The following is an 18201-nucleotide window of genomic DNA, read 5'->3' as shown; positions in this document are numbered from 1 at the left end:
GTTTCGACTATTACTAGGCTTGGATATCACATATTTGTTTAATTCCACACTGGCGCACATGTGTCAAGCTTGCCATCGAGTATAAAGCACCAGACTGGAATCCACACTTGATCAAGCATGTAAAGATGCTAAAAAAAATTCAGGGGCGCGAATCGCGACTGGTAACATAGCTGATACGGCTGACATTTAGGGAGAGACTTAAATATACATAAATCTTGTGACCTTTAAGGGATTGAAGAATTAGGGGAGATACGATAATAGCATGTGAGATACTCGGCGGATGTATGTATAGAAGTTATAAACACAAAAGAGCAACAAGGATGTCAGTTAAAACTTATTCTGTTTCAGTGTAATGAAGATGTTAAGTATCGTACAATAGATAGTGATGTAAGTAGACTTTACACAAGTTTCAGATATGTATGGCAGGACTCGCAAGGCAGGAAAGTAGTGTTATCAGTCGTTTGTAGTCAGGAGGCAAAGACAGAAGTTGGTATTCTACACAAATAACCCGCAAATAGAAGAGAGGAGCTTACGACGACGTCGTAACGTCGTCGTAAGCTCTTCTCTTCTATTTGCGGGTTATCTATGTATCGTTCCAGTCACGGTACTGTGCCTTGTTTTAGTTATTTCTGGCATTCTACTCTCGCAACAATTAGACGAGTACAAATACACACAAACTGACGTTCGCAGGGAATCGCATTTGTAATTCGATCCTGTCACATCCAGACACCGGGAATCCTTTGAAACAATGTTAAATATACATCACTTTGACTTTTCCTCCCAGTGGAGATAACTGTAAAACGCGTGAGTTGGAATACGCTGTCGTGGTCCGCAAACCTATTAATTACCCTAAACACCCAGTAAACAAGCTGCTGTCTTGTGAAACCTCGCCAGGAACCCGGCACACATGCCAGCGATACCCCCAGGTAACCCGGAACACATGCCAGCAATATCCCCGGGTAATTTGGTACGCATGCTATCGATACCCCAGGTATCGAGAAATGTGGGATCCACACCTGAGTGGAGCCTCGACGATTTGTGGATCTTAGCAGTGTGTGTACTTGCTGAGTTGTACTCACTGCACTGCACTCAGTGTAGTGAGTACCCTCACCGTGGTGTGCATTATAGACCTGCCTGGGGTCGAGTCTACATGTTGTCTCCCCTCAAGGAAGGTTCCTTGATGTTGGTGAGGGGCTCTTGATTTAGGAAATTGGATCTATGCTCCAGTTCCCGAATTAAGCCTGAATGCCTTCCACATCCCCCCCCAGGCGCTGTATAATCCTCCGAGTTTAGCGCTTCCCCCTGGATTATAATAATAATAATAATACATGTCTATTCCGAGAGTTATTACCCCCGTAGCCAGGTCCTAGACCAGACCTAATGGTTGATAACCTGATCACTCAGGCTATTGGTGTTAGGAGCATCCAGTAAAACGTAGGCATCACAGTTCGACTTATGAGGACCTCACTTCAGGCATTTGAAAGATTTCCTCTTGAAGACAGCTAAGGGTCTGATGGTAATTTTCCTTATATATGAAGGAAAGGTGTTGACAAGTCTTGGGCCTCTTACTCTTATTTACACTCCTAGAATATTCGTCGTGTCTCTGGCATTCTTTGGGGAATTTTTCACCGTCTGCCGATCTTCTTGTCTAGGTTAATTCTTGAACGCTGTTCTGATATTTGTAACACACGTGCCACTAAAGTCGCACGGGTTTTGTGTGCACTTCTTGTAAAATATCTTGCATATTGTTTGCTCCTGGATCTAATTATTTTATTCAGTTTGCTGATTTATCTACGCCATTCCCATGGCTGTACACCATTCAACTCTGTTTACCTCCTCTCCTAGTTTGTATGTAAAATTCCAATAGCCACTTGTTCATCGATCTTTTTAGCTTATTTGGGGTTCTTTGGAACTCATTCTTGTCGTCCCAAATGTTATCCTTCTTATCAGTTTTAGATAACGAAAGACAAGAATACACAGTACCGTCTGCCGAACCACTACCTGTCGTAGAGAGTAATATAATTGTACAGGTTTGTTCTAATTATTCTTGAGAATTCAGTATCCTCTACAATCAAAGATACATAGGTTTCAAACATCTCAGGCAGGCCATTATTATTATTATTATTATTATATATATATATATATATATATATATTTATATATATATATATATATATATGTATATATATATATATATATATATATATATATATATATATATATATATATATATATATATATATATAATATATATATGTCGTGCCGAATATGTAAAACTGGTCAATTAGCAAGAACTCATTTAAAATTAAGTCCTTTCTAAAATTTTCTCTTATACGTTTAAAGATATATTTTTTTCATTAATGTTGATGTAAAAATTATAATTTTGCACCAAAAGGAACTTAGAAAACTTACCTAACCTTATTATAACAATCGTAATTTATTTTGCATACACAAATTTTCACTTGTCCTATATGCCAAGATGAGCGTTGCTATTTAAGCCAAGATCACAGGTTCTGCCTATTCGGCACGACACACACACACACACACACACACACACACACATATATATATATTATATATATATATATATATATATATATATATATATGTATATATATATATATATATATATATATATATATACAGTGCCTGCACTCTGAAGGAGGGGTGTTAATGTTGCAGTTTAAAAACTGTAGTGTAAAGCACCCTTCTGGCAAGACAGTGATGGAGTGAATGATGGTGAAAGTTTTTCTTTTTCGGGCCACCCTGCCTTGGTGGGAATCGGCCAGTGTGATAATAAATATATATATATATATATATATATATATATATATATATATATATATATATATATATATATATATATATATATATATATATATATATACATATATAATAGGTAGTAAGTTGGTAGACAGCAACCACCCAGGGAGGTACTACCGTCCTTCCAAGTGAGTGTGAAACAGAAGTCTGTAATTGTTTTACATGATGGTAGGATTGCTGGTGTCTTTTTTTTTTTTGTCTCGTCAACATGCAAGGTTTCAGGTACGTCTTGCTACTTCTCCTTACACTTAGATCACACTACACATGCATGTACAAACATATATATACACACACCTCTCTGGGTTTTCTTCTATTTTCTTACTAGTTCTTGTTCTTGTTTATTTCCTCATAACCATGGGGAAATGGAACAGAATTTTTCCTCCGTAAGCCATGCGTGTTGTAAGAGGCGACTAACATGCCGGGAGCAAGGGGCTAGTAACCCCTTCTCCCTTCTCCTCTATACATTACTAAATTTAAAAAGAGAAGCTTTTGTTTTTCTTTACAAGTCACCCTTCCTCGGGTGACCTATAAAGAAAAACAAGACTTTCTCTTTTGATTGTCATGCATAGTGTGCTTCAGAACACTATGCATGACAGTCTTCATTACTTTTGATAGGATGCACATCAGTGATAACGGCTTGCATTTCAGTTCTTTTTGTCTGTTACATATAGTGACTATACTGGCCGTCCTCCAGCCATCCGGACAGTTGTCTCTTTTCTAGCGATCTGATATACATAGAGTTTTACAAGATTACTTATCCCATCTTAATTAGACTTTACCCTCTCTTGACCACTATTTACATACCCCGCTTATTATTATCTCTGTATTGGAATGAAAATACTGACGAAACACCTGTAGCGACTTTTCCTCCATAAATGACCTGGTACTACGTGTCTTTTATTTCACAATTATTTTAAACAAATAAATACGTCAAAGTTTTACGTTTGTGTTCATCAGTTTAAAAGAAAATTTAGTATGAGCGACGATGTCTTAAAATTCAAATTTGCAATGTCGTAGACTCGTAGACATTTAGGCTTAAAATTCTTTTCAGCAGATATTAAGGTACTTCACTGCAGAACCTGGAACAATTGAGAATACATATGGGTTTCGTTACTTCCTCACCCGGATCATCCCAATTACTCGTGGTTATACTAAAGAATATGTACCTTTTTCTTCATCTTGACCCTAAATAAAAATAAAGGAATGAACATTTCAGTTGTGAGCGTACAAATAATACCTTAAAGTAATATCTTAAAAACAGAATAAGCGTTGAAACCACTGTGGCTGGAAGAGTTTGTAACTAGCACACAAATAGGAAATAAAAACTGGGCTAAGTTTCCATCCGTCCAGGACCATCATCAAGTCACGAGTTAAATGTTTACAATCTAGCAGACTTGCAAGTATTTTTTTTTTCTGTCTGAAGTACGTGTACGAAAACAGATAAGTCATAAAAATTTATTCATACATTCAGTATGTATTTATCTTTACTCTTAGTTGAGTTCTTAATAGTTCTTATTTTTGTAATTTATAAGGCCTGGTTTGAAAACGAGCTAGTGCCATTAAGAGATATAACCAGGCACCGTCTACCATCCTCTCTCAGGGCAGTGTGAGGCAGCGCTGGGTATGCAGAGTGGAGCCATCCCTGATGAACGCCTCTCTGCCTCCTCCTACTTCGACGCCGCTGTCAACGCTATGTACGGCAGGTGAGTGAGAAACAAAGCTCTCCTGCTCTAGTTATACTTGTTTCTTATCTCTCTTATTTCCTTCTTCTGTTGTACTTTATTTTTATTGTGGCGATGTATAACCCATTTGGGATTAGCACTGTTATGCAATGCAATATTCTGTTTTTTTTTTGGAGGAGAAGGGAATTTATAAGATGGGAGGGAGAAAGAGAGTACACGGGAAAGGCAAATAACAGAGAACTTAGTAGTCCACACCGAGACTGCTTCTGTCTTGATTAAGAACCATCATATATTTCCATGTGTATAAGTCAAGGATAGAAGAGCAGAAGGCTCTATTTCTTCTTTCCACTCTCTCCGGCGACTGCCAGCCTGATAATAAGAGGGAGGGATGTACCACACCATATTGGAACAACAACAGACACTGCAAGAGAAATGGAAGGCAGGGAATATTACTACTTGTACTTAATTAGTGCAGTTTCCAATTTAATTTATCGTATTACTTCACTGTCTCTCAGAGTTGTGTACCAGTGGTTCTGCTTCTGCTTATTAGTTTTTTTTTTTTTTTTTTTTTTTTTTTTTTAAGAAAATTAACATTCTTGTCCCTAATAATAGTCTCCATTAGTTTGCGTGAAATTGACGTTAAGATGATGGGACGACAGCTGAGGACACAAGTCTTGTTTTCCCTGTTATTAATATGGAGTAACTAGTTTCCAGTCTGTAGATATCTTACTTGATCTATCAGTATTAATTTTCTCCAAGTATTTTATTTTGTCAATGTTGCATTTTTTCGTGAATATTTAGTCAGCGTCAGGCCCTAAAAAATAAATTTTGCGGCCTACGAACGCCGGTGACATTCATCAAACAATACTACGGACCCGAGGGTCATGTGACAGTTCAAGTAAGAATGTTGTCCTCTGTCGTGTTGACAATTCTGGCGTCCTCCTGCTTCCCTCATAAAGTGCTGCAATAAAGTCATCAGCTACTATTACCTCTTTGTGTCTACAGATTGTCTGATTTCATAATTCAAGAGAGCATCGTTCCCTTGGCTTTGTTTGGGGGGGGGGGGAGACATAATATATCAAGCATAAATTTATTGTTTGTTTCCTTGGAGTTCTACTTACAGTCACATTCTCCTTGCATCATGCTTCTGAATTCCTGTATCATGTATTTCAATGTTGATTAACATAGTCACTTCACCTTGTTTTATGAGTGCCATCCTTTTAAAAATAGTGTAGCCCGTCAAGGCTGTTTCCGCTATTTCGTGATTATTTGGGCCAAACATAGATTTACATAGAGTAGAAATATTTCGATCCCCTGATAATGAATATATAGATTGTTGGTCCCTTAATTAATATACTGCGAGTGTTCATGTAAAAAACTAGTCTACCCAGTTGGGGTACTTAAATTCCTTATCCCACTGGTTACTTACCTTGCTGTGGTAAGCAGTCCGGTCCCCCATCCACACACACCTTGCCTTACCCTCGTGGTCTCCTCGACCTTCACTCTCAGGCAAGATTCTTCCTTATCTCGCGCTTCACACGTCGCTCAGATGAAGTCCATTTTGCTTAAACAAACTTCTGTCAGTATTGGAGCCGTCAGACAGTCCAATATTGTCCAGACTCGTCCTTTCCATTCAAATCCTTTAACCTCTAATTTAGTTCCATGGTTTTTGCTATGTGAAGTGTAATTACCACAGTCTCCTACTGTCTTTGAATTTCCTAAGAGCTTTGTATCTGCCAAAACTCTCATCTACTCTGATGTAAATCATTGATTCCGACGTGAGTCTTGAAAATTGTGTTTTGTGACTTTTTTTTCTTCACCTTTACTCGCACCTGGAAGACAACCTCCTACGCAGGCTGCTACGACAGAATTGTGTGTTCTGCTGCCTTAGAATGGAATCTCCCACCAAGACTACCTAAGGGTGGGTGGTTGGACCGTAATGTGTGGTTCAGACAGAACGTCAAATTTGTTCCATAAAGTAATGAATTTTATCATGACAATACCATTAACAACGATGTAGTTTGCTGCATCGTAAATCTACGCAAACTAGACATTCTTCATGTGTAGAGAAAGAGAGAGAGAGAGAGAGGATGATGAAAGAGACTAAAGTGATGCACACTTGATGGGTGCGTCAATATCTGGCCTGGAACAATAAATCAGCTGTGCTCCCCCGCCACCATTCCCACACCTCATTATTTACCCAATTGTCTGCCAGAGGTACGAGCGCCGCAGAATTTATCTTCAGACAATTTGGAAGTCCAGAAGTGTTGTGCTGGATTCAGTGGCTGTAGTTCTTAATGTCTTCCTAGTCACTTTTTTAAATAATAAATATTTCTGTAAATATTATAGAACCTATAATATTTACAAAGTGCCTACTCTGCCTGCTGAAGACTAAATTTGTTGAAGGTTGTGAAGAAAAGACACGTTGCATATAATAAGCTTCAATTGGACAACGTTTCGCTCTGTATAGGGCTTTCCCACGTAGCGAAAAGTTGTTTCAATTAAATCTTGTTGTGCGACTTGTCTTTTCTTCAATACTGTCTGCAGTAATCCATTAGGCTGAAACTGCGTTAATGTTCTTGTGTCTGGTCAGCGTCAGTTACAAGCCAAGGTCATCTCGGAGTCTGAAAAATCCGTTGATGCTTTTTTTGGTAAAATATCGACGCCGATATAACAATTTTTTTTTTCTGTTATCGGATGATGAGCATTCTAAATTTCAGTGTTTCGAAAAATTGTCTTAGAACTTTCATATTGCATTTCTGGAAATAAACTCTGGAATGCTGATTATTATTTCAGGCGGAAAGGTGCCGTTATCTGATGTGATCGAGTAACGTTTCTTGATGAAATCTGACCTTCTTATTAATCATATTTCCATCTTTTCATCAATATCTTTTTTCTTCCTCTTTTTTATCTTGCTATACTGTGGCTTATCTTTTTCACCATTTAGATGGAAATGTAATATAACTGACTGCAAAAATCTTTGATAAGTGTGACCGTGGAGTAATTGCTCACAAAAGGAAAAACTGGGAAGGTAGGTAGACGGATTTTTTACTTCCTCACAAATAGAACCCAATGAGTAATAGTAAACGGAGTAAAATCAGGGGCTGCTACAGTGAAAAGTTGTGTCCCCAAAGGCGCGGTACTTGCCCCGCTTCTCTTCCCCATTCTCACATCTGGCATAAACAGAAATATCAGTCATAGCACTGTATTATCCTTTGTAGACGATGCTAGAATCTGTACGAAATTGGTATTCATGGGAGACACAGCGAGCTCTTCCTGTGGGCCACTAACAATAATATGAAATCCTCTGAGGATAAATTTCAGTTATGCCATGGAAGAATGGAGGAAATTAAAACCAGGTAAGAGTACAAGACAAATTAAAACCACTCAATAGAAAGTAAGTTAAGTGTGAGAGACCTGGAAGTGATAATGTCAGATCTCATGTTCAAGGTACACAACAACTTTATTATCACAACTTCAAAAAATGGAGTTTGGATAACTAGAACCTTCAAAACAAGAGATGCGAAGCCAGTGATAACTATCTTCAGGTCATTCGTTCTCTCTAGACTGGACTAGCAGCCACCTTCAAGGCAGGCGAAATTGCTAAGCTGGAAAATGTAAAGAACCTTCACAGCTCGTATAAATTCAGTCAAGCACCAGAATTACTGGAAGTGTCTGAAGTCCCTAGAACTGTACTACTTTGAAAGTATGTGAGAAAGATACATCATAATCTACACCCGGAAGATAATGGAGGAATTGGCCTCAAACCTGCACACCGAAATTACTACTTATGAACACAAGAGGCTTTTCAGATGGAGCAGGATACCTGTCTTCAACAGGGAACGTGACATAGTTCTGAAAAAAGCTCATGATCAAACGGGTTCTGGTGCATACATTGGACTGCAACAGCGGGCACTACCAGGCTGATCGATCAGGTCAGCAACCAAGAGGCCTGATCTGAGACCGGGCTGTGGGGAAGGTGACCTCTGGAAGCTACTCCAGGTACCGTCACCACCTTGTTCACTGTCTATACTGCACTCAAAACTAACCTGACGAACCCGGTCTCCCAGATTCTCTCATTCTTAGTGTTCTAGTACTTTTAAACGAGTGTTTTGGCTGTGTATTTTTCGTGGTACCTCATCATTTTAAAACATAAAATGTTTTTGTTTCGTAATGTGTTCAGTGGGCGGGGGGTAACAGTGGTCTTGTTTGGCAGTAACAGACATCCTGACTGAGTTGAAGAGAGATCGAGCCGCGATTAATGACCGGAGGCTCGAGGTTCGATTACTCATTGCGCCAAATGACCCCCCACTGGTTTAGCCCTACATGAAATACACTAATTTAAAACAATATAATCTCACTTCCTAGCTGTGCTGAACTGAAGCTGTTGTGATAAGTATCTTCTCCACATGAGGACATTCGTAGGCTTATAAGCCTGTATATTATGCTGAGTGTAGTGCCATCATTTTAAGGACCATTCTTGGGGGGTGCCTTGATACTGTTCGTGAATGGCCTTTACTGCAAGGAATTCGTGGTACCATCCTCTTGGATCTGGAACGTTTAATAGTCATATTAACTCTGCAATATACTAACACTCAGTATACTTATACATTAAAATGGCAAATAATTTCCATTACTCCTGCAGTGCTACACATGATCAAGTTTGGTATTTGTACAGAGCCCACGTTGAGGCGGGAGGCGGCGCCTGGTGTCCCCGCGAGATGGTGCATGGAGGTGGGCAGGAGTTCCTGGAGGTGAACCTTGGAGTGCTGCACGTGGTAACCAAGGTGGAAGTGCAGGGCAGGTTCGGCAACGGGCAGGGCAAGGAGTTCGCCCGTCAGTACAAACTGCAGCTGTGGCGGCCAGGGCTCGACCACTGGGTCACTTATGTTGACGGTCGCGGACAGGAGGTAAGAATAGCTCCTAACTCAGGTTCTTATCGTGGACAGGAGGTAAGAATGGCTCCTAATTCAGGTTCTTAATATGTTTTATGCTTAGAGCACTGAATCATCCAGAATTTTTTTTAAATAGGTTTTAGATTATGGCTTATGGAATCATAGATATTGTCAGGCGGAATATCGTGGAATTCTAATTCTTCATTTGGCACCAACATTTACTGGGCAACTTAAAAAAAATACTTGCTAAAATTAATGTTATGTTATATAACTTAATAAACTAACCCAAAGTATAGTCAGCATTATTTAACACCATTGAAATATATTAGTTTCGGGATGTGTACACTGTGTTCCTCGATATTAAAAAAAAAAAACTAAATATACCCTCTACTTAGGCAAAACGATGATTTTCTTTATACGCCAAGTTCACAAGTTTGTGCAAAAAACACATGACCCCTACAAGTGTGTCTAACCTCACATAAAACTGCTATTGATCACTGTATCTCTGAGTCGATCAGTAACCTATGGAATTAATAACTTCCTTGAGGCAATAAATAAAATGTTTAAACATTGTGTAGCAATTATTTAATGAGAGGCGAGGAATAGTGCTGAAGAGAGACGAGAGAAGCGGGGAAAGAAAGAAAAGGTGAAAGGAAAATTAAAAAGTATGAGGATAGTAAGGGGAGGTAAAAATGGGGAGGAAATACACGAGGAATGCAAAGGGAGATAAAGAGGGTCAGCCGCAGCACGAGGAATGTAAAGGTAGATTAAAAGGGAGAGGAGAAAGCGGAGGAAAGTAAGAGGAGATAAAGAAATAGAAAGTGCAGGCTTGTTTGTAGCCACTTGTGGAAGCTTCGTCAGTCGGAGTGCTTTTGTGGTTTTGAGTAACTTATTTCTCTTGCTGTTTACGGTTTCGATCAAATAAACAGGAAGAACAGCGATCATGATTCCTAGAACTGTCTTATCATCCAAAACATGGCACACAAGACTCACCCCCCCAACGCCTTTCTTCCGCAGTTACTGGAAGGGAACAGCAACACTTACCTGGCCAAGACTTCCCAACTAAGTCCACCCATGATAGCGGCGCGGGTAAGGTTCGTTCCCTACAGTGATCACCCTAGGACCGTGTGCATGAGGGTTGAACTCTACGGCTGCCAGTACTCAGGTCAGTGCAAACATACACACGTTAAAAAACTTAGAGGGACAATGGCCCCTGTTACTATTTTTGAAGGTTTGGGAGTAAGGAGTGGAGGGCAGGAAGAGAGCATTTGGTAAACTAACTTATACAAAACTAGTAAGAAATAGAATTAACTAATCTTTAACTACTGTAGTTCTTCTCAGCGGAAAGAATCAATAGGGACGTGGTGTATTCTGTAGTCTTCTCAATATTCAGTTTGGTATCTGCATGTATCAACATCCGTGGCCCCAGATTATTCAACATCTTACCAAGTGTCTTACAGAAGAAACTGGACAAGTACTCACACCAGATGCCAGCTCAACCAGGCTGTGATGGATATGTGGGCCACGGGCCATCAACAGCAACAGCCAGGTTGACCAGGCAAACATCAAACGAGCCTGGCCCAAGGCTGGGCTCTAGGAGTAGAAAAACTCTCGGAACTCTTCAAAGGTATAGCAAACGTATGCACATTTCTCTCTCTTTCTCTCCCTCCTTTTTTAATATATATGTATATATATATATATATATATATATATATATATATATATATATATATATATATATATATATATACATGTATATGACAGAGAGAGAGAAAGCGTTAATAAATGTGCTGATACCGAATAACTGAATATTGAAAAGCACAGTACACCACGGCTCCTAGTAGCCTGGGAGTAGATAAAAATGCTACGAGGAAAAACATTTTCCTTTCTCCCTGAGACCCCATCTTTTATAAATGCACACATAAATATATTTTATTATGTAATATGGCACACAAAGTATAAAAGATTCCCTGATGGCACAAAACTATTTAAAGCATACGTTTAAGTCTTTGTTTTACTTCCCCTCCAGATGGGCTTGTATCGTACAGTATGCCTGACGGGGACCCCAGGGGCAGCGATACAGCACTCACTGACTTGACCTACGACGGCTCCCGCAAGGATGGCTGGCTTTCCGGGGGGTTGGGGCAACTAACCGACGGCGAGATGGGTCATACCAACTTCCGTGTCGACGCTCTGGCCATGGGACGAGGTAAGGTAGCGGTCACATAGCAATGGGGGAGGGGGGAGATTCCAACCTAGGTCTACACTATGGAAGTCCCTCACGCCATCTGCCATACCATGTATAGTACATGTCATTCGCATTGCAAAGGATTCTCATGTTTATTTTAAAGCTCGGGTCTCAGAGACTCAGCACTACTGTTGATGTATTAAATCGTGGTACCTTGGTGAACTGGTAACTGTGATATGTCAGGGTATCTTATTAGTGAAAATACTAGAAATTTTGAACAAGTTTCCTAATTATGATTGTCCTAGTACCTAGGCCTTTTGTGTATCCACATCTCTTGCATTATTTTACATAGGATTGATTTGTGGTGCGCAATAAACTAGCTGCTTCGACTTCTAGATCTAAAATCTAATCTTTTAACTTTGTCATCATCATGATGTCGTTTCTTGTAATTTCACACTGAACTTCCACAATGGTACCTTGTGACAATGCCCATATCACGGTCTTCCGTATCGATATGAAAAATCGGTTGACATTGAAAACAGATTTTCCCTCTGGAAACTCTGGTTGGAATCCCTCTCATTATTCTTTACTTAAAAATCCTGTTATTACTGTACCCTTAATTCTGAGAAACTGTTCTGTTAATCATTAACACTTTCACATATATTTTACGTCTTGGAAACAAGCATATCTACTTTCCAATCTATTGGATTTTTTTTTAAGTATTCGTAGTGATGTCTACACATTAAGTGGAATTCTCCATCTTCCGTTTTCACGCAAATTCTCCGATACTTTTCTTGTTATTATGTAATGTGATGTGAAATATTAAAGTTCCTTTGAAAATTAATTACAAAAATTTAATTAGTGCTTGTGACAATCCATAGGTTTTTCAGTGATTCGAGCTGGGGTCTGTGAAAATGACAGTCCATCTTCCTAATGACTCAGCCAGCGCCACCCTGGTTTGTTACAAACGTGTTACATTTTCTTAGTTTATAGATACTAAAAGGAGACAAAATCTTCCGTCTGCTTTTGCTTCAAGCAGTGGAGGATGGTCTCGGTAAAAAATATAGCAGTTGGGTCACAGTTAGTGACCTCTACAAGTCTCCACTAGCTACCGAATATGGCAGGTTGGAGAGTATCCTGTTTGGGTGGTTAAGACGGTGGACTCTCATTTTCTCAGACGCCAGTTCGACTCTCCAAAAAATGTATGGATAATTTGAGAATGTTAAATCTAATTTGCTATAGATTCCTTACCTGCAAATAAAGCTATTGTTTTCGAATTCCCTTTTAAAATTGCGTACAGCATACGTGTATTATATATTCTAAGATTCTTAATGAGTTTACAATGCCATGATTATGATGTGAAACATTAAGGCATAAAACCTGTCGACTACTTACATGTACACCACTTGTCGAAAACACTTTAATCTTCAAAGTAGGGATTAAAGTAAATTATTCATGTATCCATCTGAGAAATATACACCTCTTGGTGCTTGTACCCTGACTAAAGGACAATGATGAAGTGGTCACCCCTGCAACTCAGAGCACAGACCCACACCTCTGTCATTATAATCTTCATCACTGGAAGAAATGGAGTAAAATGTACCCTCTACTGTCTTCCCCAGTGAGAGTAATTTGCCTAAATTAAAGGTTGGAGTAAGTTCCTACTGAAAGTAATGAAGGATACTTTTCAAGTATACTGCCTCAGGACGGCAGTTGTAGTCTCTTGCGTGCTCTCCCCGAGACCTAGTATAGTTTATTGTTGCTTTGCGGTTGCGATGTTATTTCCAGTTGCGCCACACACCCAAGATGTTGAGTAACGCTGTTCACTCATGCTATAGTTTTCCCTCGTGGTATATTCACTTATCACCCACCCAAGGTTTTTAAGGGAATATAGTTCGCTCAAACAGGTACAGAGTAACATCTATTCAGTTACCACGCATCTGAACTCTTGAAATGTGAATCTCGCCATATAGTGAAAGTAACAAAATTTGTAAGGAAAAATCTTTTTTTTTACACTTCTTTTGCTGCTGAATCGATACAACTGTGGAGTTTCAATTACAAAGATGGCAGTTCGGTCCCCAACACCACTCAAACAATTTATGCTCTTCACTGGATATATTTTGTTTTATATCTGGGTTAAATATGGTTCACTTATCCCACACTTCCAAATTTCCGAGTTTTTCGGGCCATGCACTTACTCAGTTTTGTATAATATTCAAGATTCTGAGTGCATTATTGTAGATGTTGATGACCAGTTGCTCCCTGACAGGCTACGAGTGGGTCGGCTGGAAGAACACCACACGCCAGGGGCAACCAGTAGAGATTACCTTCGAGTTCGATTCGGTCAGGAATTTCTCAGCAGTTCACATCTATGCCAACAACTTGTTTACCAAGGATTCCCAGGTAGGCCACTGTTGTATGTTATCTCAAGCGGCTTGTGTAATAAGTGTACACAATTAAGTTAGTTGAAAGGGCCATCTGGAGTGCCAAGTAAGAACAAAGGCTCACAGTTATTTTTCAAAGCAAATGAATAACAGAAACACATATTCGTGTTAAATATTAGCCTAAAATTTACGCAATATCTGAATATCCCACAAAAGAAAAGAATTTATTAAATGTACAAAAGCACATGTTGTCTTTATGGCGCTGGGGTACTATATATATATATATATATATATATATATATATAGTAGGTTGGTAGACAGCAACCACCCAGGGAGGTACTACCGTCCTGCCAAGTGAGTGTAAAACGAAAGCCTGTAATTGTTTTACATGATGGTAGGATTGCTGGTGTCTTTTGTCTGTCTCATAAATATGCAAGATTACAGGCATGTCTTGCTACTTCTACTTACACTTAGGTCACACTACACATACATGTACACGTTTATTTATACACACTCATCTGAGTTTTCTTTGATTTTATCTTAATAGTTTTTGGTCTTATTACTTTTCCTTTTATATCCATGGGGAAGTGGAATAAGAATCTTTCCTCCGTAAGCCATGCGTGTTGTAAAAGTCAACTAAAATGCCGGGAACAATGGGCTAGTAACCCCTTTTCCTATAAATATTACTAAAAAGAATAATAAGAAGAAAATTGTCAAAGTGGGAAGTCTGAATGTGCGTGGATGTTGTGCAAATGATAAGAAAGAGATGATTGTGGATGTTATGAATGAGAAAAAACTGGATGTCCTGGCTTTAAGTGAAACAAAGCTGAAGGGGGTGGGAGAGTTTCAATGGAGAGGAATAAATGGGATTAGGTCAGGGGTTTCAAATAGAGTTAGAGCTAAAGAAGGAGTAGCAATAATGTTGAAGGATAAGCTATGGCAGGAAAAGAGGGACTACAAATGTATAAATTCAAGGATTATGTGGAGTAAAATAAAGATTGGATGTGAAAAGTGGGTTATAGTAAGCGTGTATGCACCTGGAGAAGAGAGAAGTGTAGAGGAGAGAGAGATTCTGGGAAATGTTGAGTGAATGCGTGGGGAGTTTTGAATCAAGTGTGAAAGTAATGGTGGTTGGGGATTTCAATGCTAAAGTGGGTAAAAATGTTATGGAGGGAGTAGTAGGTAAATTTGGGGTGCCAGGGGTAAATGTAAATGGGGAGCCTTTAATTGAGCTATGTGTAGGAAGAAATTTGGTAATAAGTAATACATATTTTATGAAAAAGAGGATAAATAAATATACAAGGTATGATGTAGCACGTAATGAAAGTAGTTTGTTAGATTATGTATTGGTGGATAAAAGGTTGATGGGTAGGCTCCAGGATGTACATGTTTATAGAGGGGCAACTGATATATCGGATCATTATTTAGTTGTAGCTACAGTTAGAGTAAGAGGTAGATGGGAAAAGAGGAAGGTGGCAACAACAAGAAAGAGGGAGGTGAAAGTGTATAAACTAAGGGAGGAGGAAGTTCGGGTGAGATATAAACAACTATTGGGAGAAAGGTGGGCTAGTGCAAAGATGAGTAGTGGGGGGGTTGAAGAGGGTTGGAATAGTTTTAAAAATGCAGTATTAGAATGTGGGGCAGAAGTTTGTGGTTATAGAGGGTGGGGGCAGGAGGAAAGAGGAGTGATTGGTGGAATGATGAAGTAAAGGGTGTGATAAAAGAGAAAAAGATAGCTTACGAGAGGTTTTTCCAAAGCAGAAGTGTTATAAGAAGAGCAGAGTATATGGAGAGTAAAAGAAAGGTGAAGAGAGTGGTGAGAGAGTGCAAAAAGGAGAGCAGATGAAAGAGTGGGAGAGGCACTGTCAAGAAATTTTAATGAAAATAAGAAAAATTTTTGGAGTGAGTTAAACAAGTTAAGAAAGCCTAGGGAAAGTATGGATTTGTCAGTTAAAAACAGAGTAGGGGAGTTAGTAGATGGGGAGAGGGAGGTATTAGGTAGATGGCGAGAATATTTTGAGGAACTTTTAAATGTTGAGGAAGAAAGGGAGGCGGTAATTTCATGCACTGGCCAGGGAGGTATACCATCTTTTAGGAGTGAAGAAGAGCAGAATGTAAGTGTGGTGGATGTACGTGAGGCATTACGTAGAATGGAAGGGGGTAAAGCAGCTGGAACTGATGGGATCATGACAGAAATGTTAAAAGCAGGGGGGGATATAGTGTTGGAGTGGTTGGTACTTTTGTTTAATAAATGTATGAAAGAGGGGAAGGTACCTAGGGATTGGCGGAGAGCATGTATAGTCCCTTTATATAAAGGGAAAGGGGACAAAAGAGATTGTAAAAATTAAAGAGGAATAAGTTTACTGAGTATACCAGGAAAAGTATATGGTAGGGTTATAACTGAAAGAATTAGAGGTAAGACAGAATGTAGAATTGCGGATGAGCAAGGAGGCTTCAGAGTGGGTAGGGGATGTGTAGATCAAGTGTTTACATTGAAACATATATGTGAACAGTATTTAGATAAAGGTAGGGAAGTTTTTATTGCATTTATGGATTTAGAAAAGGCATATGATAGAGTGCATAGAGGAGCAATGTGGCAGATGTTGCAAGTATATGGAATAGGTGGTAAGTTACTAAATGCTGTAAAGAGCTTTTATGAGGATAGTGAGGCTCAGGTTAGGGTATGTAGAAGGGAGGGAGAATACTTCCCGGTAAAAGTAGGTCGTAGACAGGGATGTGTAATGTCACCATGGTTGTTTAATATATTTATAGATGGGGTTGTAAAAGAAGTAAATGCTAGGGTGTTCGGGAGAGGGGTGGGATTAAATTATGGGGAATCAAATTCAAAATGGGAATTGACACAGTTACTTTTTGCTGATGATACTGTGCTTATGGGAGATTCTAAAGAAAAATTGCAAAGGTTAGTGGATGAGTTTGAGAATGTGTGTAAAGGTAGAAAGTTGAAAGTGAACATAGAAAAGAGTAAGGTGATGAGGGTATCAAATGATTTAGATAAAGAAAAATTGGATATCAAATTGGGGAGGAGGAGTATGGAAGAAGTGAATGTTTTCAGATACTTGGGAGTTGAAGTGTCGGCGGATGGATTTATGAAGGATGAGGTTAATCATAGAATTGATGAGGGAAAAAAGGTGAGTGGTGCGTTGAGGTATATGTGGAGTCAAAAAACGTTATCTATGGAGGCAAAGAAGGGAATGTATGAAAGTATAGTAGTACCAACACTCTTATATGGATGTGAAGCTTGGGTGGTAAATGCAGCAGCGAGGAGACAGTTGGAGGCAGTGGAGATGTCCTGTCTAAGGGCAATGTGTGGTGTAAATATTATGCAGAAAATTCGGAGTGTGGAAATTAGGAGAAGGTGTGGAGTTAATAAAAGCATTAGTCAGAGGGCAGAAGAGAGGTTGTTGAGGTGATTTGGTCATTTAGAGAGAATGGATCAAAGTAGAATGACATGGAAAGCATATAAATCTGTAGAGGAAGGGATTCAGGGAAACCGGTTATTTTCATATAGTCGGACTTGAGTCCTGGAAATGGGAAGTACAATGCCTGCACTTTAAAGGAGGGGTTTGGGATATTGGCAGTTTGGAGGGATATGTTGTGTATCTTTATACGTATATGCTTCTAAGCTGTTGTATTCTGAGCACCTCTGCAAAAGCAGTGATAATGTGTGAGTGTGGTGAAAGTGTTGAATGATGAAAGTATTTTCTGTTTGGGGATTTTCTTTCTTTTTTGGGTCACCCTGCCTCGGTGGGAGACGACCGACTTGTTGAAAATATATATATATATATATATATATATATATATATATATATATATATATATATATATATATATATATATATATATATATATATATATATATATATATATATCCTTTGACCGAGACACTCTTCAAGAGTCTGTCTTTTTTTTTTTAATTTATATAAAAATTTCTTTACGTTACCAGATTTGTATTTGTTTACCGTACAGGTATTCTCGCACGCCCGTGTATTGTTCAGTATGGGCGGGGAACACTTCCATGCTCAGGAGGCCGTCGAGTATGAGTATGTGGTGGACCGAATCTTTGAAAATGCTCGCAACGTCACCATCAGACTCCACAACGCTGCTGCCAAATACATCAAGCTGCAATTGTATTTCGCCCTCAAGTGGATCATGATCTCAGAAGTCTCATTTGATTCAGGTGAGAATGAATCTATAGAATTTTAACAGGA

General features: G+C 39.0%; 1 protein-coding gene across 1 annotated transcript in view; it reads left to right on the top strand.

Moving 5' to 3' along the window:
• LOC128686402 (discoidin domain-containing receptor 2) overlaps window positions 1-18201 on the top strand; it is a 72413-nt gene that overhangs the window by 51656 nt on the left and 2556 nt on the right. The window contains exons 3-8 of the mRNA XM_053773307.2: window positions 4424-4526; window positions 9184-9415; window positions 10418-10565; window positions 11430-11609; window positions 13858-13991; window positions 17960-18170. Coding sequence (XP_053629282.1) covers window positions 4424-4526; window positions 9184-9415; window positions 10418-10565; window positions 11430-11609; window positions 13858-13991; window positions 17960-18170 — 1008 coding nt within the window. The remainder of the gene's footprint in view (window positions 1-4423; window positions 4527-9183; window positions 9416-10417; window positions 10566-11429; window positions 11610-13857; window positions 13992-17959; window positions 18171-18201) is intronic.

This window comes from Cherax quadricarinatus, chromosome 17, assembly GCF_038502225.1.
Source record: "Cherax quadricarinatus isolate ZL_2023a chromosome 17, ASM3850222v1, whole genome shotgun sequence".
NCBI lineage: Eukaryota > Metazoa > Arthropoda > Malacostraca > Decapoda > Parastacidae > Cherax > Cherax quadricarinatus.
The sequence above is the reverse complement of the archived record's forward strand: the minus strand, read 5'-3'. Positions and strand labels throughout refer to the sequence as shown.